The sequence below is a fragment of the Ovis aries genome, chromosome 4, assembly GCF_016772045.2.
Source record: "Ovis aries strain OAR_USU_Benz2616 breed Rambouillet chromosome 4, ARS-UI_Ramb_v3.0, whole genome shotgun sequence".
Classification (NCBI taxonomy): Eukaryota; Metazoa; Chordata; class Mammalia; order Artiodactyla; family Bovidae; genus Ovis; species Ovis aries.
Genome location: NC_056057.1, coordinates 82,457,570 through 82,480,602, shown reverse-complemented (window position 1 = coordinate 82,480,602; position 23,033 = coordinate 82,457,570). Strand labels below are relative to the sequence as shown.

General features: G+C 38.0%; 1 protein-coding gene across 2 annotated transcripts in view; it reads left to right on the top strand.

Moving 5' to 3' along the window:
- SUGCT (succinyl-CoA:glutarate-CoA transferase) overlaps positions 1–23,033 on the top strand; it is a 762,875-nt gene that overhangs the window by 99,951 nt on the left and 639,891 nt on the right. The window contains exon 8 of one of the 2 annotated variants that reach the window (XM_004008000.5): positions 3,117–3,260. The exons of the other annotated variant lie outside the window; for it this stretch is intronic. Within the exon in view, the coding sequence (XP_004008049.2) occupies positions 3,117–3,260 (144 nt within the window). The remainder of the gene's footprint in view (positions 1–3,116; positions 3,261–23,033) is intronic. 2 annotated transcript variants of the gene reach the window in all.

Here is a 23,033-nt window from a genome sequence, read left to right as displayed (position 1 = left end):
TTTGCTTTTTGTATTCTGGTGGTTCAGTTTTGGGGTGCATGTATGCTTTTGCTATACTTCCTCATGCATTGATCCTGTTTTTATTATAAAATCTCTCTGTTTTTCTCTGGTAGCTTTCTTTTTGTTTCTTTTAAGCCTGTTTAGTCTGATATTCATATAGTCACTCCAACATTCTTATGTGTGCTGTTTGCATGATATATTCATTACCATGCTTTTATTTTCAGCCTATTCATATCTTTGAATCTAAAATGTGTCAGCAAGTTTCTTTGCTTAAAAACAAAACTCTTTAAAAAAATTGGATTATCATTGCTTTACAATGTTGTTTTAGTTTCTGCTGTACAACAATGTGAATCAGCTGTATGTATACATATATCCCCTCCTTCTTGCACCTCCCTCCCCTCCATCCCACCACCCTAGGTCTTCACAGAGAGCAAGCCTCTTTAAATTAGTATTTCATTTGGCACAAATTGTCATTTTTCAACAGTGGCAATTTTGTTTCTAATATATGGATGACAATGTTTATTTAATGGTCAAACATCTCACTATTATGCTGGATAATGTAATGATGTTTTTAGAATATTAGGTATAGTCTTTGCTTTTCAAGAAATTTAAAATATAATATAAAAGATTTATTTTCTTATTTGTCCCTATTTGTCTGAAAAGTATGGCAGGGAAAATGTGATTATATTAATATTATTGTGAGAAAGCAGGTGATGTCTATAAACTTAAGTTTGAACTCACCTCTCATGTTTAATATATTAAAGTCTTAAATCCAAATGATGGTATTAATTTTAAATTTATGGATTCATGCCATTATAAGTTTTGCCAGTAATAATAGAAGATTCCGAGAAATTTCCAATTTTTGTGGCACTATCTTCCTTGAAATTGTGTTGAGAAGCAGGGGAAAAAAATTGTTGTTAATTAACTAAGTTGTGTCTGACTCTTTTGCAACCCCACAGACTGTAGGCCATCAGGCTCCTCTATCCATGGGATTTCCCAAGCAAGAATACTGGAGTGGTTGCCATTTAGTCTCACTTACTTGCTTTTGACCTATTCAGCTGTCTTGTAAGATGGTTAGCATAGTTTGTGTATAGACTTCAGAAAAGGAAAAATTAGCCTCTGAAAATGACTGAACAACAGCTGGAATTAATGAATAAGGAGGTGAATGAATGATTGTGTCAACCAGGTGAACTGTGAAATGTAGATTTTATAGGCATTATGTGCAATGAAAGAGTTAGCATAATTCAAGGTAGTAAAAAATAGAAACTGATTCAACAATGATTAATAATAATGTTGATAAAAAATTTGATAGCTAATTTTTATGGGTACTTCTTATTTGCCTTGTTGTTCAGTGACTCAGTCATGTCCAGCTCTTTGCGAACCCATGGACTGCAGTATGCTAGGCTTCCCTGTCCTTCACCATCTCCTGGGTTTGCTCAAACTCCTGTCCATTGAGTCAGTGATGCCATCCAACCATCTCATCCTCTGTCATCCCCTTCTCCTCCTGCCTTCAATTTTTCCCAGCATCAGGGTCCTTTCTAATGGGTCAGGTCTTTGCATCAGGTGGTCAAAGTACTCAAGCTTCAGCATCAGTCCTTCCAATGAATAGTCAGGATTGGTTTCCTTTAGGATGGACTGGTTGGATCTCCTTGCAGTCCAAGGGACTCTCAAGAGTCTTCCCAGCACCACAGCTCAAGAGCATCAATGTTTTGGCGTCCAGCCTTCTTTATGGTCCAGCTCTTACACCCATGGAGTCCATGGGGTCGCAAAGGGTGGGATACGACTGAGCCACTTTTCCTTTCACTTTTCTCGCACCCGTACATGACCGCTGGAGAAACCATAGCTTTGACCAGATGGACCTTTGTTGTCAAAGTACTGTCTGCTTTTTAATGTGCTCTCTAGGAAATGGCAACTCACTCCAGTATTCTTGCCTGGAGAATCCCATGGACGGAGGAGCTTGGTGGGCTACCGTCCACGGGTCGCAAAGAGTTGGACACGACTGAGCGACTTCACTTTCTAGGGCTTCCCTGGTGGCTCAGCTAGTAAAGAATCCACCTGCAATTCAGGAGACCTGGGTTTGATCCCTGTGTTGGGAAGATCCCCTGGAGAGGGGAATTGCTTCCCCCTCTAGTATTTTGGCCTGCCGAATTCCCTGGACTGTGTAAACCATGGGGTAGCAAAGAGTCGGACACGACTGAGTGACTTTCACTTTCATGATTATCATAGCTTTTCTTCCACAGAGCAAGTATCTTTTGCCTGGTACTATTCTGATATCTTTACATATGGGTCGAGGATTGGATTGTCAACTAATACCGACATAAATTGAAGACATTAATAAGTATTAAAACTTTACTTAAATATTGTGTCATTGTGAGGGCTTCTCTTAATGTCTAGAAGCTCCTTCTGCTTCTCCTGTGCCTTTTGATTGCTTGAATCCTTGAAATTATAAGTAATATATTTACAGTCTATTTATCATATTTCTCAACCCACCCTCTACCAACCAAACTAAACAAAACCAAATGTAATAAAATGTTTCAAAAAGCATGTTTGAAGTTCCCTCTTAATATATTTTACAGTGGGAAGCTTTTATTTCATTTGGTTTTGTTTAGTTGGGTTGGTAGGGGGTAGGTTGAGAAATATGATGAATATATAGTAAATATAAATACATTCTTGCCACCAACAGATATCCACAACAGCAGTTTGTTGCATTTCTTTTGTGTGTATGTGCACATGGAGAAGGCAATGGCACCCCACTCCAGTGCTCTTGCCTGGAAAGTCCCATGGATGGGGGAGCCTGGTGGGCTGCAGTCCATGGGGTCGCTGAGAGTTGGACATGACTGAGCGACCTCACTTTCACTTTTCACTTTCATGCATTGCAGAGGGAAATGGCAACCCACTCCAGTGTTCTTGCCTGGAGAATCCCAGGGATGGGGGAGCCTGGTGGGCTGCTGTCTATGGGGTCGCACAGAGTCGGGCACGACTGAAGCGACTTAGCAGCAGCAGCAGCAGCACACGATATACAATTCTTTCTTTTATTTGACCTTAGAATATTTGTGAACTTATATGATGGTTTTAATTTTCAATTTGTGTTTTCCTTAACCCAACCCTCAAATCAGGATGGAGATCCAGTTCGTCCAGGAGTGGCCATGACTGATCTTGCCACTGGCCTTTATGCCTATGGAGCCATTATGACTGGATTGATACAAAGATATAAAACTGGAAAAGGACTGTTCATTGATTGTAACCTACTGTCATCCCAGGTACCAATCCAAATAACATTTCGGATAATGGAGTAAAAACATGTATCTGTGTTATACGTTTTCATATCAAATCCTATGGTCATGTGTAAAAACAAACAACAAAACAAGAGGAACTGCTCCTCCCCCCCCAAAAAAAAAACAACAGCAAAAGCTGTTCTGTTTTTGTGTCCTTGATGTTGTAATATTAAAATAAGTGGACCACAAAAATTTTGTTATAATGTAGATATTGCTGCTGAACCAGAATTCTAAAGACTGTTTTTATTAGGTCTGTTACTATTTTTGAGACAGAAATGCAGTTGTCATCTTTTTTGTGCCATAGACCATTTAGGTAGTCTGGTAAAGTCTATAGACCTTTCCTCAGAATTATGTTTTTGAAGGCATAGAATGAGGTGTTTAGAATTACAAAGGAAGCCAATTATATTGAAATACAGTTATTTCAGTGTAAAAGCCAAATTGTGTTATAATAGTACATATGATTTTTCATTAATACATTAAAATAGAATATATATTATATATTAAAATATAATATTCATATAATATATTATATACTATATAAATAATATTATATTCAGTTCAGTTCAGTCACTCAGTCGTGTCCAACTCTTCGCAATCCCATGAATTGCAGCACGCCAGGCCTCCCTGTCCATCACCAACTCCTGGAGTTCACTCAGACTCACATTCATCGAGTCCGTGATGCCATCCAGGCATCTCATCCTGGGTCATCCCCTTCTCCTTCTGCCCCCAATCCTTCCCAGCATCAGAGTCTTTTCCAGTGAGTCAACTCTTTGCATGAGGTGGCCAAAGTACTGGAGTTTCAGCTTCAGCATCATTCCTTCCAAAGAAATCCCAGGGTTGATCTCCTTCAGAATGGACTGGTTGGATCTCCTTGCAGTCCAAGGGATCCTCAAGAGTCTTCTCCAACATCACAGTTCAAAAGCGTCAATTCTTCGGTGCTCAGCCTTCTTCACAGTCCAACGCTCACATCCATACATGACCACTGGAAAAACCATAGCCTTGACTAGGCGGACCTTAGTCGGCAAAGTAATGTCTCTGCTTTTGAATATACTATCTAGGTTGTAATATTATATTTATATAATATAATAATAATATAATAACAATATTTATATTATATTAATGTTATATTAAAATATAATATAATATTATATTTACATAATATATTAAAATAGAGGAGTCAGTAACTATTGCAGTTTTAAAGTAGTGACTGAAGTAACTATCATATGATAAGAAAATATGCTTAATATTTACTGGTAATCAAGTCATACTTAGGTACTGCTCATACTCCTGTGGTTTGTTGCCCATGTTGATAATGGAATAAAATGCTAAATTTACCAACAAAGGTTCATATAGTCAAAGCTGTGGTTTTTCCAGTTGTCATGTATGGACATGAAAGTTGAACCCTAAAGAAGCCTGAGCGCCAAAGAATTGATGCTTTTGAATTGTGGTGTTGGAGAAGAACCCTGAGAGTCCCTTGCACTGCAAGGAGATCAAACCAGTCAATTCTAAAGGAAATCAGTCCTGACTATTCATTGGAAGGACTGGTACTGAAGCTGAAGCTCCAGCACTTTGGCCACCTGATATGAAGACCTGACCCATTAGAAAAGACCCTGATGCTGGGAAAGAGTGAAGGCAGGAGGAGAAGGGGATGACAGAGGATAAGTTGGTTGGATGGCATCACTGACTCAATGGACATGATTTGAGCAAGCTCCAGGAGATGGTGAAGGACAGGAAAGCTTGGTGTGCTGCAGTCCATGGGGTCACAAAGAGTCGGACATGACTGAGCAATTGAACAACAACAACAACATACTCCTGTGGTTTGTTGCTTATGTTCATAATGGAATAAAATGCTAAATTTAATTTAGAGGTTATTGAAAATAAAGGTATAATTTTTTTCCATTTAAGTTAATTACTTCCCCAAATTCTTTCCATAAGCTCCAGATTAAGAGCACTTGGTTTGTATTGCTGTCAGTTATGTTATGCCAAACGCTAAGCACTAAGCAGGTTGAATAAAAGGGTTATTTAACTCACTTTCAAATTGACATTTTGCCTACTTTTCACTGGATGAGACCTAGATGTTGTACCGTATGTGGAGGTTGCTTCTGAATAATTTTTCAGGGAGAGGAAAAAAAGAAAATATCTAATTTGTTCGAGGAGAATTTTAGTGAAGGAAAAAATACTTTGTAGAAACCTCTGTTGGGAATTTCAGATTTAAATGGCATATATGGGAAAATAGTAAACTTGGAACTCTCTTTTGGAGACTTTTTATTTTCTTTTAGACAAAATTAAGGTGGTATATAGAGGCAAGAAACATTAATATGGTTGAAGATAAATACTATTAATGGGTTTTCATTCCTAGCTTTGAGTTACAGTCAGAGTTTTAATGGTTATATAAAAGGGTGAAAGAACTCTCTCCAAATAAATGATCTATCTCCTTAACAGAGAGGCAGAGGTTAGGTATGGAGTGAAATTGAAAGTCTTTTCTTCCTTCCCTTAATTTTATAGCTGCAAGGAACCTGAAATAGGTTAAGTCACTGCATAAAAACTGCACACCCAGTAAATATGGAATCTATGAAGGTTTCATGAGTTTGTGACCTATGCAGTCACAGAAGGCACTGGGCTTAATTTAAATGCTCTGCTGTCACTGCCTTGAAATTCTTAGTAATTTTTAAAATTGAAATATAATTGCTTCATAATGTTGTGTTAGTTTCTGCTTTACAACAAAGTGAATCAGCTATATGTGTGTGTATATATACACACACACATATCCTCTCCCTCTTGAGCCTCCCCCACCAGCCCCCAACTTAGGTCATCACAGAACACTGAGCTGAGCTCCCTGTGCTGCACAGCAGCTTCTCACTGCTGCTGCTGCTGCTGCTGCTAAGTCGCTTCAGTCGTGTCCGACTCTGTGCGACCCCATAGACGGCAGCCCACCAGGCTCCCCCATCCCTGGGATTCTCCAGGCAAGAACACTGGAGTGGGTTGCCATTTCCTTCTCCAATGCATAAAAGTGAAAGGTGAAAGTGAAGTCGCTCAGTTGTGTCCAACTCTTAGCGACCCCACGGACTGCAGCCTTTCATGCTCCTCCGTCCATGGGATTTTCCAGGCAAGAGAACTGGAGTGGGGTGCCATTGCCTTCTCCGAGCTCACTAGCTATCTGTAATAGTTTTGAATGAGAGGCCCTACATTTTTCATTTTGCCTCGGTACTCACAAATTATGCAGCCAGTTCTGTATTTGAGGTTCTACTTAGGTCTCCTAATCTTTACTTGGACTGCTTTTCTTATAGTATGTCAATTCTTAACTTGGGAAAAAAATTTCTTGTAGAGTATTATAGAGTTTAATTCTCTTCTGACACCTAACACAGTGATTCACAATCTGGAGGTGTGTGCTTCCCTGGGGGTGGGAATGAAGGTGGGTGAAGTCACTGGTGGGGCTGTTTCAAAGTGAGAGTACAGTAAGTACAGACTCATGCATACTTAGAGTGTGTGTCTAAATTTGTTGTTTGCATTGCTCCCTGAGGCTGTAAGTTCCATGTGTGCAGGAGTAATGTTCGGTTTTATTTATGTTTGTGGCCTCTTCAAAGCCCAAGTATTTGTCAAATAGCAGGTCTACCAATCTTTGGAGATAAGTCAGAGAACCACTGTTACCAGTGGATATGCCTCATATCCCTTAGAATTGCTAGGGAAAATTAGAAAAAAGTAGTGAACGATTGACTTAGGATAAGTACTTGATAAACAACTAATGATGAAATGATTTGCTTTTGGTGAATCCAGTAGCAGTGATTTAGCCTATTGTGTTACAGGTAACCCAGTCAAAGGTTGCTAAAATCACTAGTGTATTTAAGACTCATTAGCTATCTGTTTATAATTGACATAGAACATTATATTAGTTTCAGTGTAAACATGATGATCTGGTATTTGTATATATTGTGAAAGGGTCATCATAATAAGTCTAGTTAGCTTCCATCACTATATAAAGTTACAAATATATTTTTCTTGTGATAGCTTTTAAGATATACTCTTAGCAACTTTCAAATGTGCAATATAGAGTCACCATGCTGTATTTTATGTCTCCTTAACTTTAAAATTTTATTATTGCGAGTTTATGCCTTTTGACCCCCTTCACCCATTTTGCACACCCCCTGTCCCTCACTTCAACCATCAATATATATATATGACTTTGGTAGTTTTTAAAATAAAAATTAAAAAAAAATTTAGATTCCACATATAAGTGAGATTCATTGATGGACACTTATTTTGTTTTCATAACTTGGCCAATGTCATTAACTACCCTTTAACAATAAAAATCTATTATGTCTTATTTTAGGGCTTTGCACTTTCACACATTTTATTTTATTGAACCCTCATAATCACCATTTGAGGGAGAGAGGTAGATGAGGAATTTCTATTTTCATTTCACTTATAAGAAAACTGAGGCTAAGAGAAGTTGACCTGTTTGAGCAGCTGAGTCACAGCAAGACCTCTGGTTTCTGACATCCTGACTGGTTCTCTTGTCCCTGCTTAATGAAGGAAAATCTTTGGCACTGAGAGACAGGCAAACTTCAGCTTTCCTTTGGTGAAGCTAAAGAGAAAGCAAATTGAGTAAGAGGCAGGGGAAGCAGAAGAACACTCAGTAATAAGGAAACAAATAGTGAGACTTCCCCTACTTCCCCAAAGCCTGCCAAGAGCTGCAGTAAGACAGTGCAACCAAGTAGGCCCTTCTGCATCAATATCTAATCATGTTTAGATCCTGTGAGTGACAACTGTCATGGAATTTAATGTTATGGATAAGTGCTTTTGTTGAAATATGAGAATTTTCAGAAAAATAGTAGAGTCATGGGATGATGGGATTTTTTTGTTTCAGCTCTAGTTCACTGAACAGTCACTGTGTCCCAGCCTCTGTGCTCCAAAGGTTGGAGGGGAAGGCAATGCTGCTGTTCAGGGTTTACTAGAAGAGGCAACCAAGTTGGATGGAAAAGTTGGAGGTATAGATAGTTCGCTGTGGTGCCCTGACAGGGTTACAGAATGTGGTTGGACCTTATATGTCATGCTTCAGAATTTAGATTTTAACATTTTAAGACTTCTATTTCTCTATCTGTAAATTCTGTTAGGTCTTTTCAACCAATGGCCATGTTTCCTTGAATCCTTGCCGCTGTTGCCACTTAAGAATAACCTCTGAGCTGTGAGCAGTATCAGAGAGTTTCTGAAGGCAGTGACGTGCAGGTAATAATTTATGCTGAAGCCTTCCTGAAGTGTAGTGCAGTTGGTGATAAGAGCCTATTCATTCTCTGAACCCACTACAGCCTAAGCTCTTTTTTTTTTTTTTTTGATGCTGTGTCTCTACCCTAATTCTTTGGCTCTGGACTCTCTCTTTTCTTCTGATAAGGGCTTCTTCTGACTTAGGCATCTCTTTTCTCTGTTTTTTCTTGTCTTTCTTCACTTTCCTCCTTTCATTCTGTGCTCTCAGCCTTTTCCCTCGCTTTTTCTCCATCCTTCATTGTGTGGCACTAAAGTTGTTAGCAGTTGTCAGGACTTCCCTGGTGGTTCAGTGGTTAAGACCTTGCCTTAGAGGTGCAGGTTGGGACCCTGGTTGGGGAGCTAAGATTCCACGTGTCTCACTGCCGAAAAAGCAAAACATAAAACAGAACCACCATTGTAACAAGGTCAATAAAGGCTTTAAAAATGGTCCATATCTTTAAAAAAAATCAGTTCTGTTTCAGGTCTTACATCCTTCCACTGTGCCACTCAGCAAAGTTTCAGAATCTTTCATTAGTTCCCATGGAACAAAAAAGAAGTGCCCTTGCCTAGAAGTCCTAGAACACAAGACAGTGGCTGAGTTAAGTGAGTATTCCTGAACCAATGAATGAGACCTGAAAGATAAAGAATACTAATTGGCTTAAGCCATTTCTGGTACAATGGATGGGGTTAACTCCACCCAAACCATACTGCTGTGACTGGGGAGAGGTGATTTCCTTAAAGAACAGTGGGGTTATTTTTTGGCCAGAGGAAGAGAAAAAGGATGATGGGCAGTTCAGTTCAGTCGCTCAGTCGTGTCTAACTCTTTGCGACCCCATGAATCGCAGCATGCTAGGCCTCCCTGTCCATCACCAGCTCTCCGAGTTCACTCAGACTCATGTCCATTGAGTCGGTGGTGCCATCCAGCCATCTCATCCTCTGTCGTCCCCTTCTCCTCCTGCCCCCAATCCCTCCCAGCATCAGAGTCTTTTCCAATGAGTCAACTCTTCACATGAGGTGGCCAAAGTACTGGAGTTTCAGCTTCAGCATCAGTAATTCCAATGAACACCCAGGACTGGTCTCCTTCAGGCTGGACTGATTGGATCTCCTTGCAGTCCAAGGGACTCTCAAGAGTCTTCTCCAACACCACAATTCAAAAGCATCAATTCTTCAGCGCTCTGGTTTCTTCACAGTCCAACTCTCACATCCATACATGACCACTGGAAAAACCATAGCCTTGACTAGACAGACCTTTGTTGGCAAAGTAATGTCTCTGCTTTTGAATATGCTATCTAGATTGGTCTTAACTTTCCTTCCACGGAGTAAGCGTCTTTTAATTTCATGGCTGCAATCATCACCTGCAGTGATTTTGGAGCCCCCCAAAATAAAGTCTGACACTGTTTCCACTGCTTCCCCATCTATTTGCCATGAAGTGATGGGACCAGATGCCATGATCTTAGTTTTCTAACCCCACGAACAGTATGAAAAGACAAAATGATAGGATACTGAAAGAGGAACTCCCCAGGTCGGTAGGTGCCCAATATGCTACTGGAGATCAGTGGAGAAATAACTCCAGAAAGAATGAAGGGATGGAGCCAAAGCAAAAACAATACCCAGCTGTGGATGTGACTGGTGATAGAAGCAAGGTCCGATGCTGTAAAGAGCAATATTGCATAGGAACCTGGAATGTTAGGTCCATGAATCAAGGCAAATTGGAAGTGGTCAAACAAGAGATGGCAAGAGTGAACATTGACATTCTAGGAATCAGCGAACTAAAATGGACTGGCATGGGTGAATTTAACTCAGATGACCATTATATCTACTACTGTGGGCAGGAATCCTTTAGAAGAAATGGAGTAGCCATCATGGTCAACAGAAGAGTCCGAAATGCAGTACTTGGATGCAGTCTCAAAAATGACAGAATGATCTCTGTTCTTTTCCAAGGCAAACCATTGAATGTCATGGTGATCCAAGCGTATGCCCCAACCACTAACGCTGAGGAAGCTGAAGTTGAACAGTTCTATGAAGACCTACAAGACCTTTTAGAACTCACACCCAAAAAAGATGTCCTTTTCATTATAGGGGACTGGAATGCAAAAGGAGGATGATGGGCAGCTCATCAAAAACTATTCACCATGCTAACACACTGGATTGTTTTGAGGTTCTGGTGCAACAAAGGATATGAAAAATTCTTTGTATATTAGAAACTATTCTGCTGATGAGTAATATTAATTTTATTAGGCTATTGAAAAAGTATTTCCAGTGTTAAAAATATGCTGAGATTAAAAAGATGGCTATTGACATTATTTTATCATAATTATTATATCTTTTCATAATAGAGAAATCTTGACTAACTTCACTTAGTCTTTCAATTTAAGATAACATTGACTTATTTTAGATCCCAAAACCAAACCACAAAATGATTAAAATCTGCTTTATGTAAATGGGAAGTGCTAGTTCTAGATACTTTTCAAAGTAACATAATAGGAAAGCACATTAAAAAAAAGTATTCATTTTCTCTTTTTATATAAATGTTCACTGTCATTAAGCAGATAACATTTGAACTTAATTTCAGCTGCCTGAAAAATGACTGCCATTTCATGCAGTGGTAATAAACATAGTTTTCTACTCATTTTGATTGCATTGCATAGGATGACAAATGAATGATTATAACATTCAATATCAGTTGCTAAAAATGAAATTTTGTACCCTTCTCTTAAGAGTGCTCTAATGTACAATAGACAAATTACACTTGATTTGAATAGTAGCTAATAATTAACTCAGAGATGATTGCCTCAACCACAACAAAACCATTTCACTGTTGAGACATGACAGTTGCCGGGATGTGGTTTGTAGTGGGCACCAATTTTTTTGTAGTTTCAAGGCTATAAACTTTTAACCCATGTCATAAAATTCTTTGATTTTTTTTTTTTTAGTTTTAATGTGATTTAAAGTTGTCAACTGAAGATTGTCTAATGCCAGCATCTAGACAGTATTCTTTAGATGATATTGGTAAATAACAAGGAAGTGGGTTTGGATGTGGTTCCAATTATTCTGTTGCTCTTATTCTTCTGTTGTGGCTTAGAGAAATATCTTTTGGAAGTTTTAATATCCTTCCTGTACTTAATTGCAACCAGGCTCCCCTAATTACTACTACAATGAGTTTTTTTTTTTTTAATCACCAAACTTCTGTAATTATTTTCACATATAGAATGTTTTGGCATTTTTGATTCACTTTTTCGTCCTTATTTGTATATTGTTCATATTCTGTTGTTCCTTCACTAAGTCGTGTCCGACTCTTTGCTACCCCATAGACCACAGCACTCCAGCCTTCCTTGTCCTTCACTATCTCCCAGAGTTTGTTCAAACTCATGTCCATTGAATCAGTGATGCCGTCTAACCATCTCATTCTCTGTTGTCCCCTTCTCCTCTTGCCTCCAGTCTTTCCCAGTATCAGGGTCTTTTCCAATGAGTTAGCTCTTCGATCAGGTGGCCACAGTATTGGAGGTTCAGTTCCAGCATCAGCCCTTCCAATGAATATTCAGGGTTGATTTCCTTTAGGATTGACTAGTTTAATCTCCTTGCTGTATAACGGAGTCTCATACTCTTCTCCAGCACCATAATTTAGAATTATCAGTTCTTCAGTGCTCAGCTTTCTTCTTGGTCCAACTCTCACATCCATACATGGTGACTGGAAAAACCATAGCTTTGAATATATGGACCTTTGCTGGAAAAGTGATGTCTCTGCCTTTGAATACGCTGTCTAGGCGTATCATAGCTTTTCTTCCAAGGAGCTAGAATCTTTTAATCTCGTGGCTGCCATCACCATCCACAGTGATTTTGGAGCCCAAGAAAATAAAATCTGCCACTATTCCCACTTTTTCCTGATCTATTTGCCATAAAGAGATGGGACAAGATGCCATGATCTTAGTTTTTTGAATGTTGAGTTTTAAGCCAGCTGTTTCACTCTCCTCTTTTACCCTCATCAAGAGGCTCTTTAGTTCCTCTTCATTTCTGCCATTAGAGTGCTATCATCTGCATATATGAGGTTGTTGATATTTTTCCTGGCAGTCTTGATTCTAGCTTGTGATTTATCCAGCCCGGCATTTTACTTGGTGTACTCTACATATAAGTTAAATAAGCAGGGTGACAATATACAGCCTTGACGTACTCCCTTCCCAATGTGGAACCAGTCCGTTGTTCGATGTCTGATTGTAACTGTTGCTTGTTCTGCATACAAGTTTCTCAGGAGGCAGGTAAGGTGATATGGAATCCCCATCTCTGAAAGATTTCCATGGTTTGTTTTGAACCACACAGGCAAAGGCTTTAGTTTAGTCAATGAAGCAGAAATAGATGTTTTTTGAAATTCCCTGGCTTTTTCTGTGATCCAACAAACATTGGCAGTTTGATCTCTAGTTCCTCTGCCTTTTCTAAATCTAGCTTGTACATCTGGAGATTCTTGGTTCATGTTCTGCTGAAGCCTGACTTGGAGAATTTTGAGCATTTCTTTGCTAGCATGTGAAATGAGCGCAATCATGTGGTAGTTTGAATATGCTTTGGCATTGCCTTTCTTTGGTATTGGAATAAAAACTGGCCTTTTACAGTCCTGTGGTCACTGCTGAGTTTTCCAAATTTGCTGACATATTGAGTGCAGTACTTTAACAGCATCATCTTTTAAGATGTTCATATTTAAGATAGATAAAATTTTAACTGTCCTTATTGCAGCATATTTTTATGGATAAACTTTTGAATTCAAACAAGCATAATAATCTGAAATTAATCTTTTTGTACCTCTAGATACACTTGTATTTCTACTTTTCCTATTTAATCTATATCTTTAAATTTTTCATTGAGGTATATTTTACATATCATAAAATTCATCCTATATTAAGGGTGACCATTTAACAGTTTTTAGTAGATTTAGTGAGTTATGCAACTATCACCATAAATCATGTTTGAAATAAATAATCTATAGTCACCTCTGGTCTGGGTGTTACCCATCCAGCTAGAATGGACAAGTTCTGATGGAGGAGGATGTAGGGTTGCCCTGACTAAGAAGAATTCAAGGACTATTATAACTTCGGTGGGCCCAAGAAAATTTTGCCTTTATGCATCCTTTCTTCCATAAATATATTTGAATTATATATTTATAATTGCATTGATATAAAGATGAATGTAATTAGTTATTATGTCTATTTTTTCTTTTGATTTTAAAAGAATTAAAATTAAAGCATGTATGTGTACCCCTAAAGCATTGTTGGCCTTAGGCACTATCAGTTTAGTTCAGTTCAGTTGCTCAGTCGTGTCCGACTCTTTGTGACCCCATGGACTGCAGCACGTCAGGCCTCCCTGTCTATCACCAATTCCTGGAATTTACTCAAACTCATGTCCATTGAGTCAGTGATGGCATCCAACCATCTCATCATCTGTCATCCCCTTTTCCTCCTGCCTTCAATCTTTCCCAGTATCAGAGTCTTTCCAGATGAGTCAGTTCTTCGCATTAGGTGGCCAAAGTATTGGAGTTTCAGCTTCAACATCAGTCCTTCCAATGAACACCCAGGACTCATTTCCTTTAGGATGGACTGGTTGGATCTCCTTGCAGTCCAAGGGACTCTTAAGAGTCTTCTCCAACACCACAGTTCAAAAGCATCAGTTCTTTAGCACTCAGCTTTCTTTATAGTCCAACTCTCACATTCATACATGACTACTGGAAAAACCATAGCTTTGACTAGATCGACCTTTGTTAGCAAAATAATGTCTCTGCTTTTTAATATGGTATCTAGGTTGGTCATAGCTTTTCTTACTAGGAGCAAGTGTCTTTTAATTTCTTGGCTGCAGTCACCATCTGCAGTGATTTTGGAGGCCCCCCACATAAAGTCTCTCTCTGTTTCCATTGTTTCCCCATCTATTTGCCATGAAGTGATGGTACCAGATGCCATGATCTTAGTTTTCTGAATGTTGACTTTTAAGCCAGCTTTTTCACTCTCCTCTTTCACTTTCATCAAGAGGCCCTTTAGTTCTTCTTAGCTTTCTGCCATAAGGGTCGTGAAGTCGCTCAGTCATGTCTGACTCTTTCTGACCCCATGGATTGTAGCCCACCAGGCTCCTCCATCCATGGAATTTTCTAGGCAAGAGTACTGGAGTGGGTTGCCATCTATGTATCTGAGGTTACTGATATTTCTCCCGGTGATCTTGATTCCATCTTGTACTTCATCCAGTCCAGCGTTTCTCATAACGTACTCTGCATATTAGTTGAACAAGCAGGGTGATAATATACAGCCTTGATGTACTCCTTTCCTGATTTGGAACCAGTCTGTTGTTCCATGTCCAGTTCTAACTGTTGTTTCTTGACCTGCATACAGATTTCTCAGGAGGCAGGTAAGGTGATCTGATTTTCCTATCTCTTTAAGAATTTTCCAGTTTGTTGTGATCCACACAGTCAAAGGCTTTGGCATAGTCAGTAAAGCAGAAGTAGATGTTTTTCTGGAACTCTTGCTTTTTCTATGAGCCAACAGATGTTGGCAATTTGTACCTAATTAATAAGTCAGCTCTGGAAGAATTTCCTTGAGAACAGCCTAAAATGTACCAAATCTGTGAAGAAAGACTATCCTGCATCCAGGAAAGAAGTGGAAGCTGAAAGTTGAGATTATGCTGAAGGGTGAATAGAGGGTGGAAAAATGGAGAAACAGCAGTCTGTGACCAAAGAAGTTGAGAGACTGGAGTCGGGAGAGAGAGAGAGGAAAAAAAGTATATTATCACAAATTCAAGTATTTGGGCACTACAAGTTTGCGCTTGAATCTCCCCCAAAAGCCTAATGCATTCCAGCCTTGAAGGCTTTTGCCAGCCTGCCAGTCCTTGGTTGTTCATGTGTGCATAGTCAGTCACTTCAGTCGTGTCTCTTTGCAACTCCATGGACCATAGCCTGCCAGGCTCCTCTGTCCATGGGATTCTCCAGGCAAGAATACTGGAGTGGGTTGCCATGCCCTCCTCCACGGGATCTTCCCAACCCAGGATGAAACTGCATCTCTTGTGTCTCCTTGATTCTTGCGGCCAATTTTTAATCCCCATCTTATTTTTGTTCTGTAACTTGCTAAGAGTTCCTATTTCTCTCTCAGTTTAAATTTAGGAGATAAATGAATATGAACATTTAACTAATATTAGGATGAGTAAGTAAGAAGCTAAAGACACACCAAAAAATGAGTAATCAGATGATTTCCAAAGGAAATTACAAAGAATTTTATATAATTATTTTATGTTATTATTTTTTATTATTGGTTCGATTAACTGCAAGTTGACTGCATTAAAGAACATTGTTCACTTTTTTTTTTTTTTTAGAAGAAGGTTAGACAAGATGCAAGTGTATAATGGAGGATGTTCTGGTTTTGTACAGATGAAATCTTTCCTTATATTCATGGACATGTCATATTTTTATATGATGTGGGCCATAGTGAGGGAAACCAGGGCTTTTAACTTGTGCTGGTTGGTAATTGGGAGAGTGTCTCAAAGGAGAAAAGAATAAAACAGGAAGACATATTTCAATGTGAAGTAATTTAATTCTCTCATTAGATACTTTAAAACAATTTGGTGCTTTCAAAATGTTCTGAAAATTAGCAAGATAGTTAGGATAAAAATATAAAAAAAATAGGAGAAAGAGTCATTGATCTTGACAAATATTCCCTGAATTTAAATTTTGTCTTTGCAGGATCTTGTAGAATAGTGAACCTGATCGATTGTTCCTAAATGTAGGCTTCCCAATCTTAGTTCTATTTTCTTACTAGAGTTAGAACAATTTGTTTTTGTTGTGAAGTTAATCAATTCCACCTTCAACTTTGTGGTTTCTAGGGTCAGAAAATTTTATGTACTGGTAGACTAAAATATAGTGTTACATCCTTCTGTATTGTCTGTGGCTCTTTACCTGCTCTAAGTTATGGTCCAACTGATTCCTGGTAGAACATAGCTACTTGGTCCCAAGTCTTATGTTATCATTGCAGGTAATAGATAAAACATTTAATTTCTAGGAAAATCACTTCGGGTCTTCACAGAATATATATATGTGATATAAGGACAAATACTTTTTTCAATTTTTTTGTAGTCTACAGTTGTTATATACCAGCAGCTGATTAGCTAAAGTGCTTAGAAATTTTGATTTTCTGGTTATTTTTATTTTCTAGATAATTGAGAGCGAAAAGGAAACTGTTTTGATTTCAACCATTTTTATAGAAAAATCTTCTAAAATGCTTAGTTTATTTTCTATTATGGCAAATGCTGTATACTAAATATATTTTCACTTTAAATGTTATAATTTTGGTCTTTACTCATTTTAGGTACTAAGAAATTAAGTTGAATCTGAACTAACAAAATTCATCCATCCATTATTCATCTTTCCACTTATCCACACTTTTTTCTTATGCCAAATTATACAAGTGATAAATAAACCAGCCAGTTTCCTGCCCCCATGAAATTTACATTGCAGTTGGATATATAGACAATAAACAAATGATGTCATAAATTTGCATTAGGAAATAAACAGTTTAATAAAGATAATAGGGATAGTTCTGTTAGCCAGGGCAAGGTTATTCCAGATGGAGGGAACAATTAATGCAAAAGCCTGAAACAGGACAAAACTTGGCATGTCCTAGGAACTGACAAATGGCCCAATGAAAGACATCCCTTAGAAGTTGACATTAATACTAAATCTGGCTGAATAGTCATCTAAATAAATGGGAGGTGACATTTAATCTAAATAATAATCCAATATTCTGGGGTTAGTAGGCCCATTAGAAGTTAGAAGTCAGTAACAGACTGTTCTTTCTCGTGGGGAGAGAAGTTATTGGCAGGGTACTAGATCAAGCCTGTAGAGCAAATGTTGCGTTCTGGTGCTGTTTTTGTAGAATGACAGTGAAATCAACACAGCATTGCAAACAGTGTTAATTTTTTTCTCCTATTTGGGCTTACTGGAGACTGGTATTGAGAAGGTCAAGACAGGTTCTGGAAAAGGAGTGCTGTGATTCTTAACATAATAATATAAGGTGCAACATTGTGAGAAGTGCTATACACTTGCTGACCTTGGAGTAGACGGTGTATTGTATAGACTGTTTACATTTTCCAAAGTTGAACTAATAACATAATAAAACTTATATTTACTTTATGCTGTGTTGTTCTAAGCAAATTGTATATATTAACTAATTTATTTCCCCAATAGTTCTGTTATCCCTATTTTACTGAGGAGGTAGCAGAAACATAGAATAGCATTGTAACTTGCCCTGTGTCACATAGACAAATAAATAGCAGAGTTGGGACCTGAACTCAATCTGCACAGAGACTGTGCTATGCTTCTACTCTCCTTAAGAGTGTAAGGCCCACCCAGTATTCATTCATTCATTTATTTATTTGCTTAAATGTTTATTGAGTTCTTGTGCCAAGCATGCTGTTATTCCTGGCAATGTTACGATGAATAAGTTGACTGGGGAATTATATTTTAGCTTTTAAGAGAGGTATACAAATAAAAGAAATCTTGGCCTATCTTTTGGGAGAGTAATTTTGGTAAGTAATATGGTTAGCACTGAGCAGTAGAACTTAACATAATGATTGTTCATTGATCTTGTATCTTGCAGTGTTGCTGTGTGTCAGTCACTAAGTAATATCTGACTCTTTGGAACCCCATGAACTGTAGCTTGCCAGGCTCCTTAGTCCATGAAATTCTAGAGGCAAGAATACTGGAGTGGGTTGCCATTTCCTCCTCCAGGGGATCGTCCCAAATCAGGGATCAAACCCGTATCTCCTGCACTGTAGGTGGATTCTTTACCATCTGAGCCACCAGGGAAGCCTTGCTGGGCTTGTGTTTTTAGTTCTAACAGTTATTTTAGTGGACAATAGATTTTCTGTATACAAAGTCATGTCATCTGTTAATACAGGTAGTTTTACTTCTTCTGATATAGATGCCTTTTGTTTCCTTTTCTTGCTTATTGCCCTGAGTAGAAAGAACACCAGAACAATGTTGAATAGAGGTGCCAAGAATAGACATTCTTTTCTTTTCATGATTTCAGAGCCGAAAATCCAGCTTTTCACCAGTATATGTGCTATTAGTTGCGGCTTTTTTCACTGATGGTCTTTATCAGATTGAGGAAATTTCTTTTATTTTTTGTTTGCTGAATATTTTTTATCATGAAAGAGTGTTGGATTTTGGCAAATGCTATATCTGTGACTGTTGAGATCATTATCTGGTTTGTATCACTTATCCTGTTAATATGTTATTTGATTATTGATTGATTAACAACTGACGTTGATTTTTGTGTATTAAATCAATTTTGCAATCCTGGGGGAAAATCTCAGCTGATCTTGTTGTGTGAATATTGGTATAGTTGCTATATTTACTTTGCTAGTATATTGCTAAGGATTTTAAGGTCTATATTTAAAAAGGAGAATTGCCTTGTAATTTTCTTCTTACTGTGATTTTTTTTTTTTTTACCAGTTTTAGTATCAGGGTGATATTTCATAGGATGAGTTGTTTTCTCCTCTTCTAGTTTTTGGAAGAATTTGTGAAGAATTGGTACTTTTTATTTAATTGTTTGTTAGAACTCATCAGTGAAGCTAAAAAAGCCTGAGCTGATACTTTTTTGGGATAAATTTTATGACTGTTAATCTGGGTATTGTATGTCTATTCAGTTTTTCTATTTATTATTTAGTCAGTGTCAGTAATTTGATTCATTGTAAAATTTTTTTCTATTTCATTTAGCTTATTTAATTTATTGGCAAACAATTTTTAATAGTAGTCTTATATAATACTTTTTTCCTTTAAATTCAGTACAAATATTCCCTCTTTTATTCATGATTTTAATAACTTGAGTCTTCTTTCTTTTTTCTTGGTCAGCCTAGTTTAAGGTTTGTTAATTTTGTTGATCTTTTCAGTAAACCAACTTTGGATTTCATTGATTTTCTTTAGTGGTTTCCTATATTCTATATTTCATTAATTTTACTTTTATCTTTAGTAGTTTCTTCCTTTTACTACTTTTGGGTTTAGTTTGCTTTTCTTTTTGAGGTGTCAAGGCAGAATGTTAGGTTATTGATTTGAAGTCTTTTTCTTTTTTAATATAGGTGTTTTCAGTTATAAATTTCCCTCTAAGAACTGCTTTAGCTTCATATCATAAGTTACAGTGTGTTGTGTTTTGTTTTTAGTCATCTCAAGTTACTTTCTAATTTACTTTGAGATTTCTTCTTTGATTCATTAGTTTTGAGGAATGTTTTGTTTGATTTCCACCTGTTTGTAAATTTCCCAATACCCTTCTGTTACTGATTTCTTGCTTCATTCCATTGTAGTTGGAGAACATTCATTATGGAGTTTTAAGCCTTTTAAATTTGCTGAGGCTTGTTTTTCGGTTTATCTTGGAAGGTGTTTGGTGGCTCAGGGGTAAAGAATCCGCCTGCCAATGCAGGAGACACAAGAGACATGGGTTCAATTCCTGGGTCAGGAAGATCTCCTGGAGTAGGAAGTAGCAACCCCCTCCAGTATTCTTGCCTGGGAAATCCTAGGGACAGAGGAAACTGGCAGGCTATAGTCCATAGGTTGGAAAGTCAGACACGACTGAGCCTACATGCACTCACAGAACATGTTTCAGGTGTGCTTGAGAAGAATGTGCATTCTGCTGTTGTTATGGAGTGTTGCATAGATGTTTGTTAGGTCTGATTGGTATATATGGGAAAGTTTTGTGTAACACTTGAGGGGCTATTAAATTTTTTTTTTTTTTCAGAGACAGCTATACTATTTTTGTATTCTCACCAGCAATTTATGAGGTTTATAGTTTTTCCACATTCCTGTCAACACTTGCCATTCTCTATAATATTTACTTTAGCTTTTGAAATGGCTATGAAGTGGTTTTGATCTGCATTTTTGCATTTCAAGTCTTCTGTTTCAGTGTTGATGTTATGCCTGGCTATTATATTAGTATCTATTATTGAAAGTGGTATTTTAAAGACTCTATTACTGTCTGATTGTCTTTTGCTTCCTTCAGTTTTGTCAGTTTTTGCTTCACCTTTCGGAGGCTTTCTTGTTAATAAATGTATGTTTATAATTGTTATGTCTTACTGCTAAATTGAGCATTTTATCCTTATACAATGCAGTTTCTTTTGCTTCTAGTAACAATTTTTGTCTCCAAGTCTATTTGTCCGATGTTCTTACATACTCAGTCTGTTTTTGGTTACCCTTTTCATGATGTATTATTTTCTAGGGCTGCCATAACAAAGTTCCATAGACTGGTGTCTTCAGTTCAGTTCAGTCACTCAGTCATATCTGACTCTTTGCGACCCCATGAATTGCAGCACGCCAGGTCTCCCTGTCCATCACCAACTCCTGGAGTTCACTCAGACTCATGTCCATCGAGTTGGTGATGCCATCCAGCCATCTCATCCTCTGTCGTCCCCTTATCCTCCTGCCCCCAATTCCTCCCAGCATCAGAGTCTTTTCCAATGAATCAACTCTTTGCATGAGGTGGCCAAAGTACTGGAGTTTCAGCTTTAGCATCATTCCTTCCAAAGAAACCCCAGGGCTAATCTCCTTTAGAATGGAGTGGTTGGATCTCCTTGCAGTCCAAGGGACTCTCAAGAGTCTTTTCCAACACCACAGTTCAAAAGCATCAATTCTTTGGCGCTCAGCCTTCTTCACAGTCCAACTCTCACATCCATACATGACCATGGTTTTTCCAGGAAAAACCATAGCCTTGACTAGATTGACCTTTGTTTGCAAAGTAATGTCTCTGCTTTTGAATATGCTGTCTAGGTTGGTCTAACTTTCCTTCCAAGGAGTAAGCGTCTTTTAATTTCCTGGCTGCAATCACCATCTGCAGTGATTTTGGAGCCCCAAAAATAAAGTCTGACACTGTTTCCACTGTTTCTCCATCTATTTGCCATGAAGTGATGGGACCAGATGCCATGATATTCATTTTCTGAATGTTGAGCTTTAAGCCAACTTTTTCACTTTCCTCTTTCACTTTCATCAAGAGGCTCTTTAGTTGTTTTCTGCCGTAAGGGTGGTGTCATCTGCATATCTGAGGTTATTGATATTTCTTGTGACAATCTTGATTCCAGCTTGTGCTTCTTCCAGCCCAGCATTTCTCATGATGTACTCTGCATAGAAGTTAAATAAGCAGGGTGAAAATATACAGCCTTGATGTACTCCTTTTCCTATTTGGAACCAGTCTGTTGTTCCATGTCCAGTTCTAACTGTTGCTTCCTGACCTGCATATAGATTTCTCAAGAGTGTCTTAAGCAACCAAATATTTGTTTTCTCACAGTTCTGGAGGATTGAACTCTATGGTCAAGGTGTTGTCAGGGTTAATTTCTTCTGAGGGCCATGAGGGAAGGATCTATTCCAGGCCTTTCTCCTTAGCTTGTCGATGGCTATCATTCCTTGTGTTTTCACATCATTTTCCTTCTGCACATGTATGTCTGTGTCCAAATTTTCTCTTCTTATAAAGACATCAGTCGTATTGGATTAGGATACATCCAATTGACCTCATTTTAACTTAGTTACATCTTAAAAGACCTTATGTCCAAATATGGCCACTTTCTGAGGTGCTAGGGTTAGGACTTCAGCCCAGAGAAGCTGACACATAAAATTAACAGTTTCAAGTGCTACCTCCCTACATATGTAATTTAAGTTTTTCTAATGGCCACATTATGTGTGTGTGTGTGTGTGTGCGCACACGCATACATGCTCAGTTGCTGTCATGTCTAACTCTTTGTGACTCTTTGTAGCCTGTCAGGCTCCTCTGTCCATGGGATTTCCCAGGCAAGAATACTGGAGTGGGTTGCCATTTCTTACTCCAGGGATCTTCCTGACCCAGAAATCAAACCCAAATCTTCTGTGTCTCCTGCAGGGATTCTTTACCACTGTACCACCTGAGAAGTCAATGACCACATTAGAGAAAATTAAAAAAAAAATGTAATTAATTTTAATTACATATTTCATTTAATAGGCCAAAATTTTTTTATTTCAAAATGGAAAATTGATATAAAACTAATGAGAAGATAGTTTACATTTTTTCTGTACTATCCTTCACATTTGAAATATAGTTTATACTTATGGCTCATCTTAATTTGAAATATCCTCATCAAAGGCTCAATAGCCACATATAGTTAGTTAATGGCTATTGCAATGGCCGGAACAGCCTCAGAATGTGGAAGACTGGGAACATGCATAGAAAGTCCAGTATTTCCTTTATTCCTTTCCCACTTGCTTGAAAGTAAAAAGTTGTATTTAACTATAACCTTTGTCTACTTTCTACTCTTTCCCTATTATTACCTGTGGTAGACCAAACAATGGCCAAGAAAGATGTCCATGTCCTTATCCCCATGACCTGTGATTATGTTATGTTACATGATTAAAGGAATGTCATAGATATGAATAAGTTAAGACTTTTGAGGCACTTCCCTGGTGTTCCAGTGGTTAAGACTTTGCCTTCCAATGCAGGGGGTGTGGGTTTGATCCCTGGTTTGGGAACTAAGACCCCACATGCCGTGAGGCCAAAA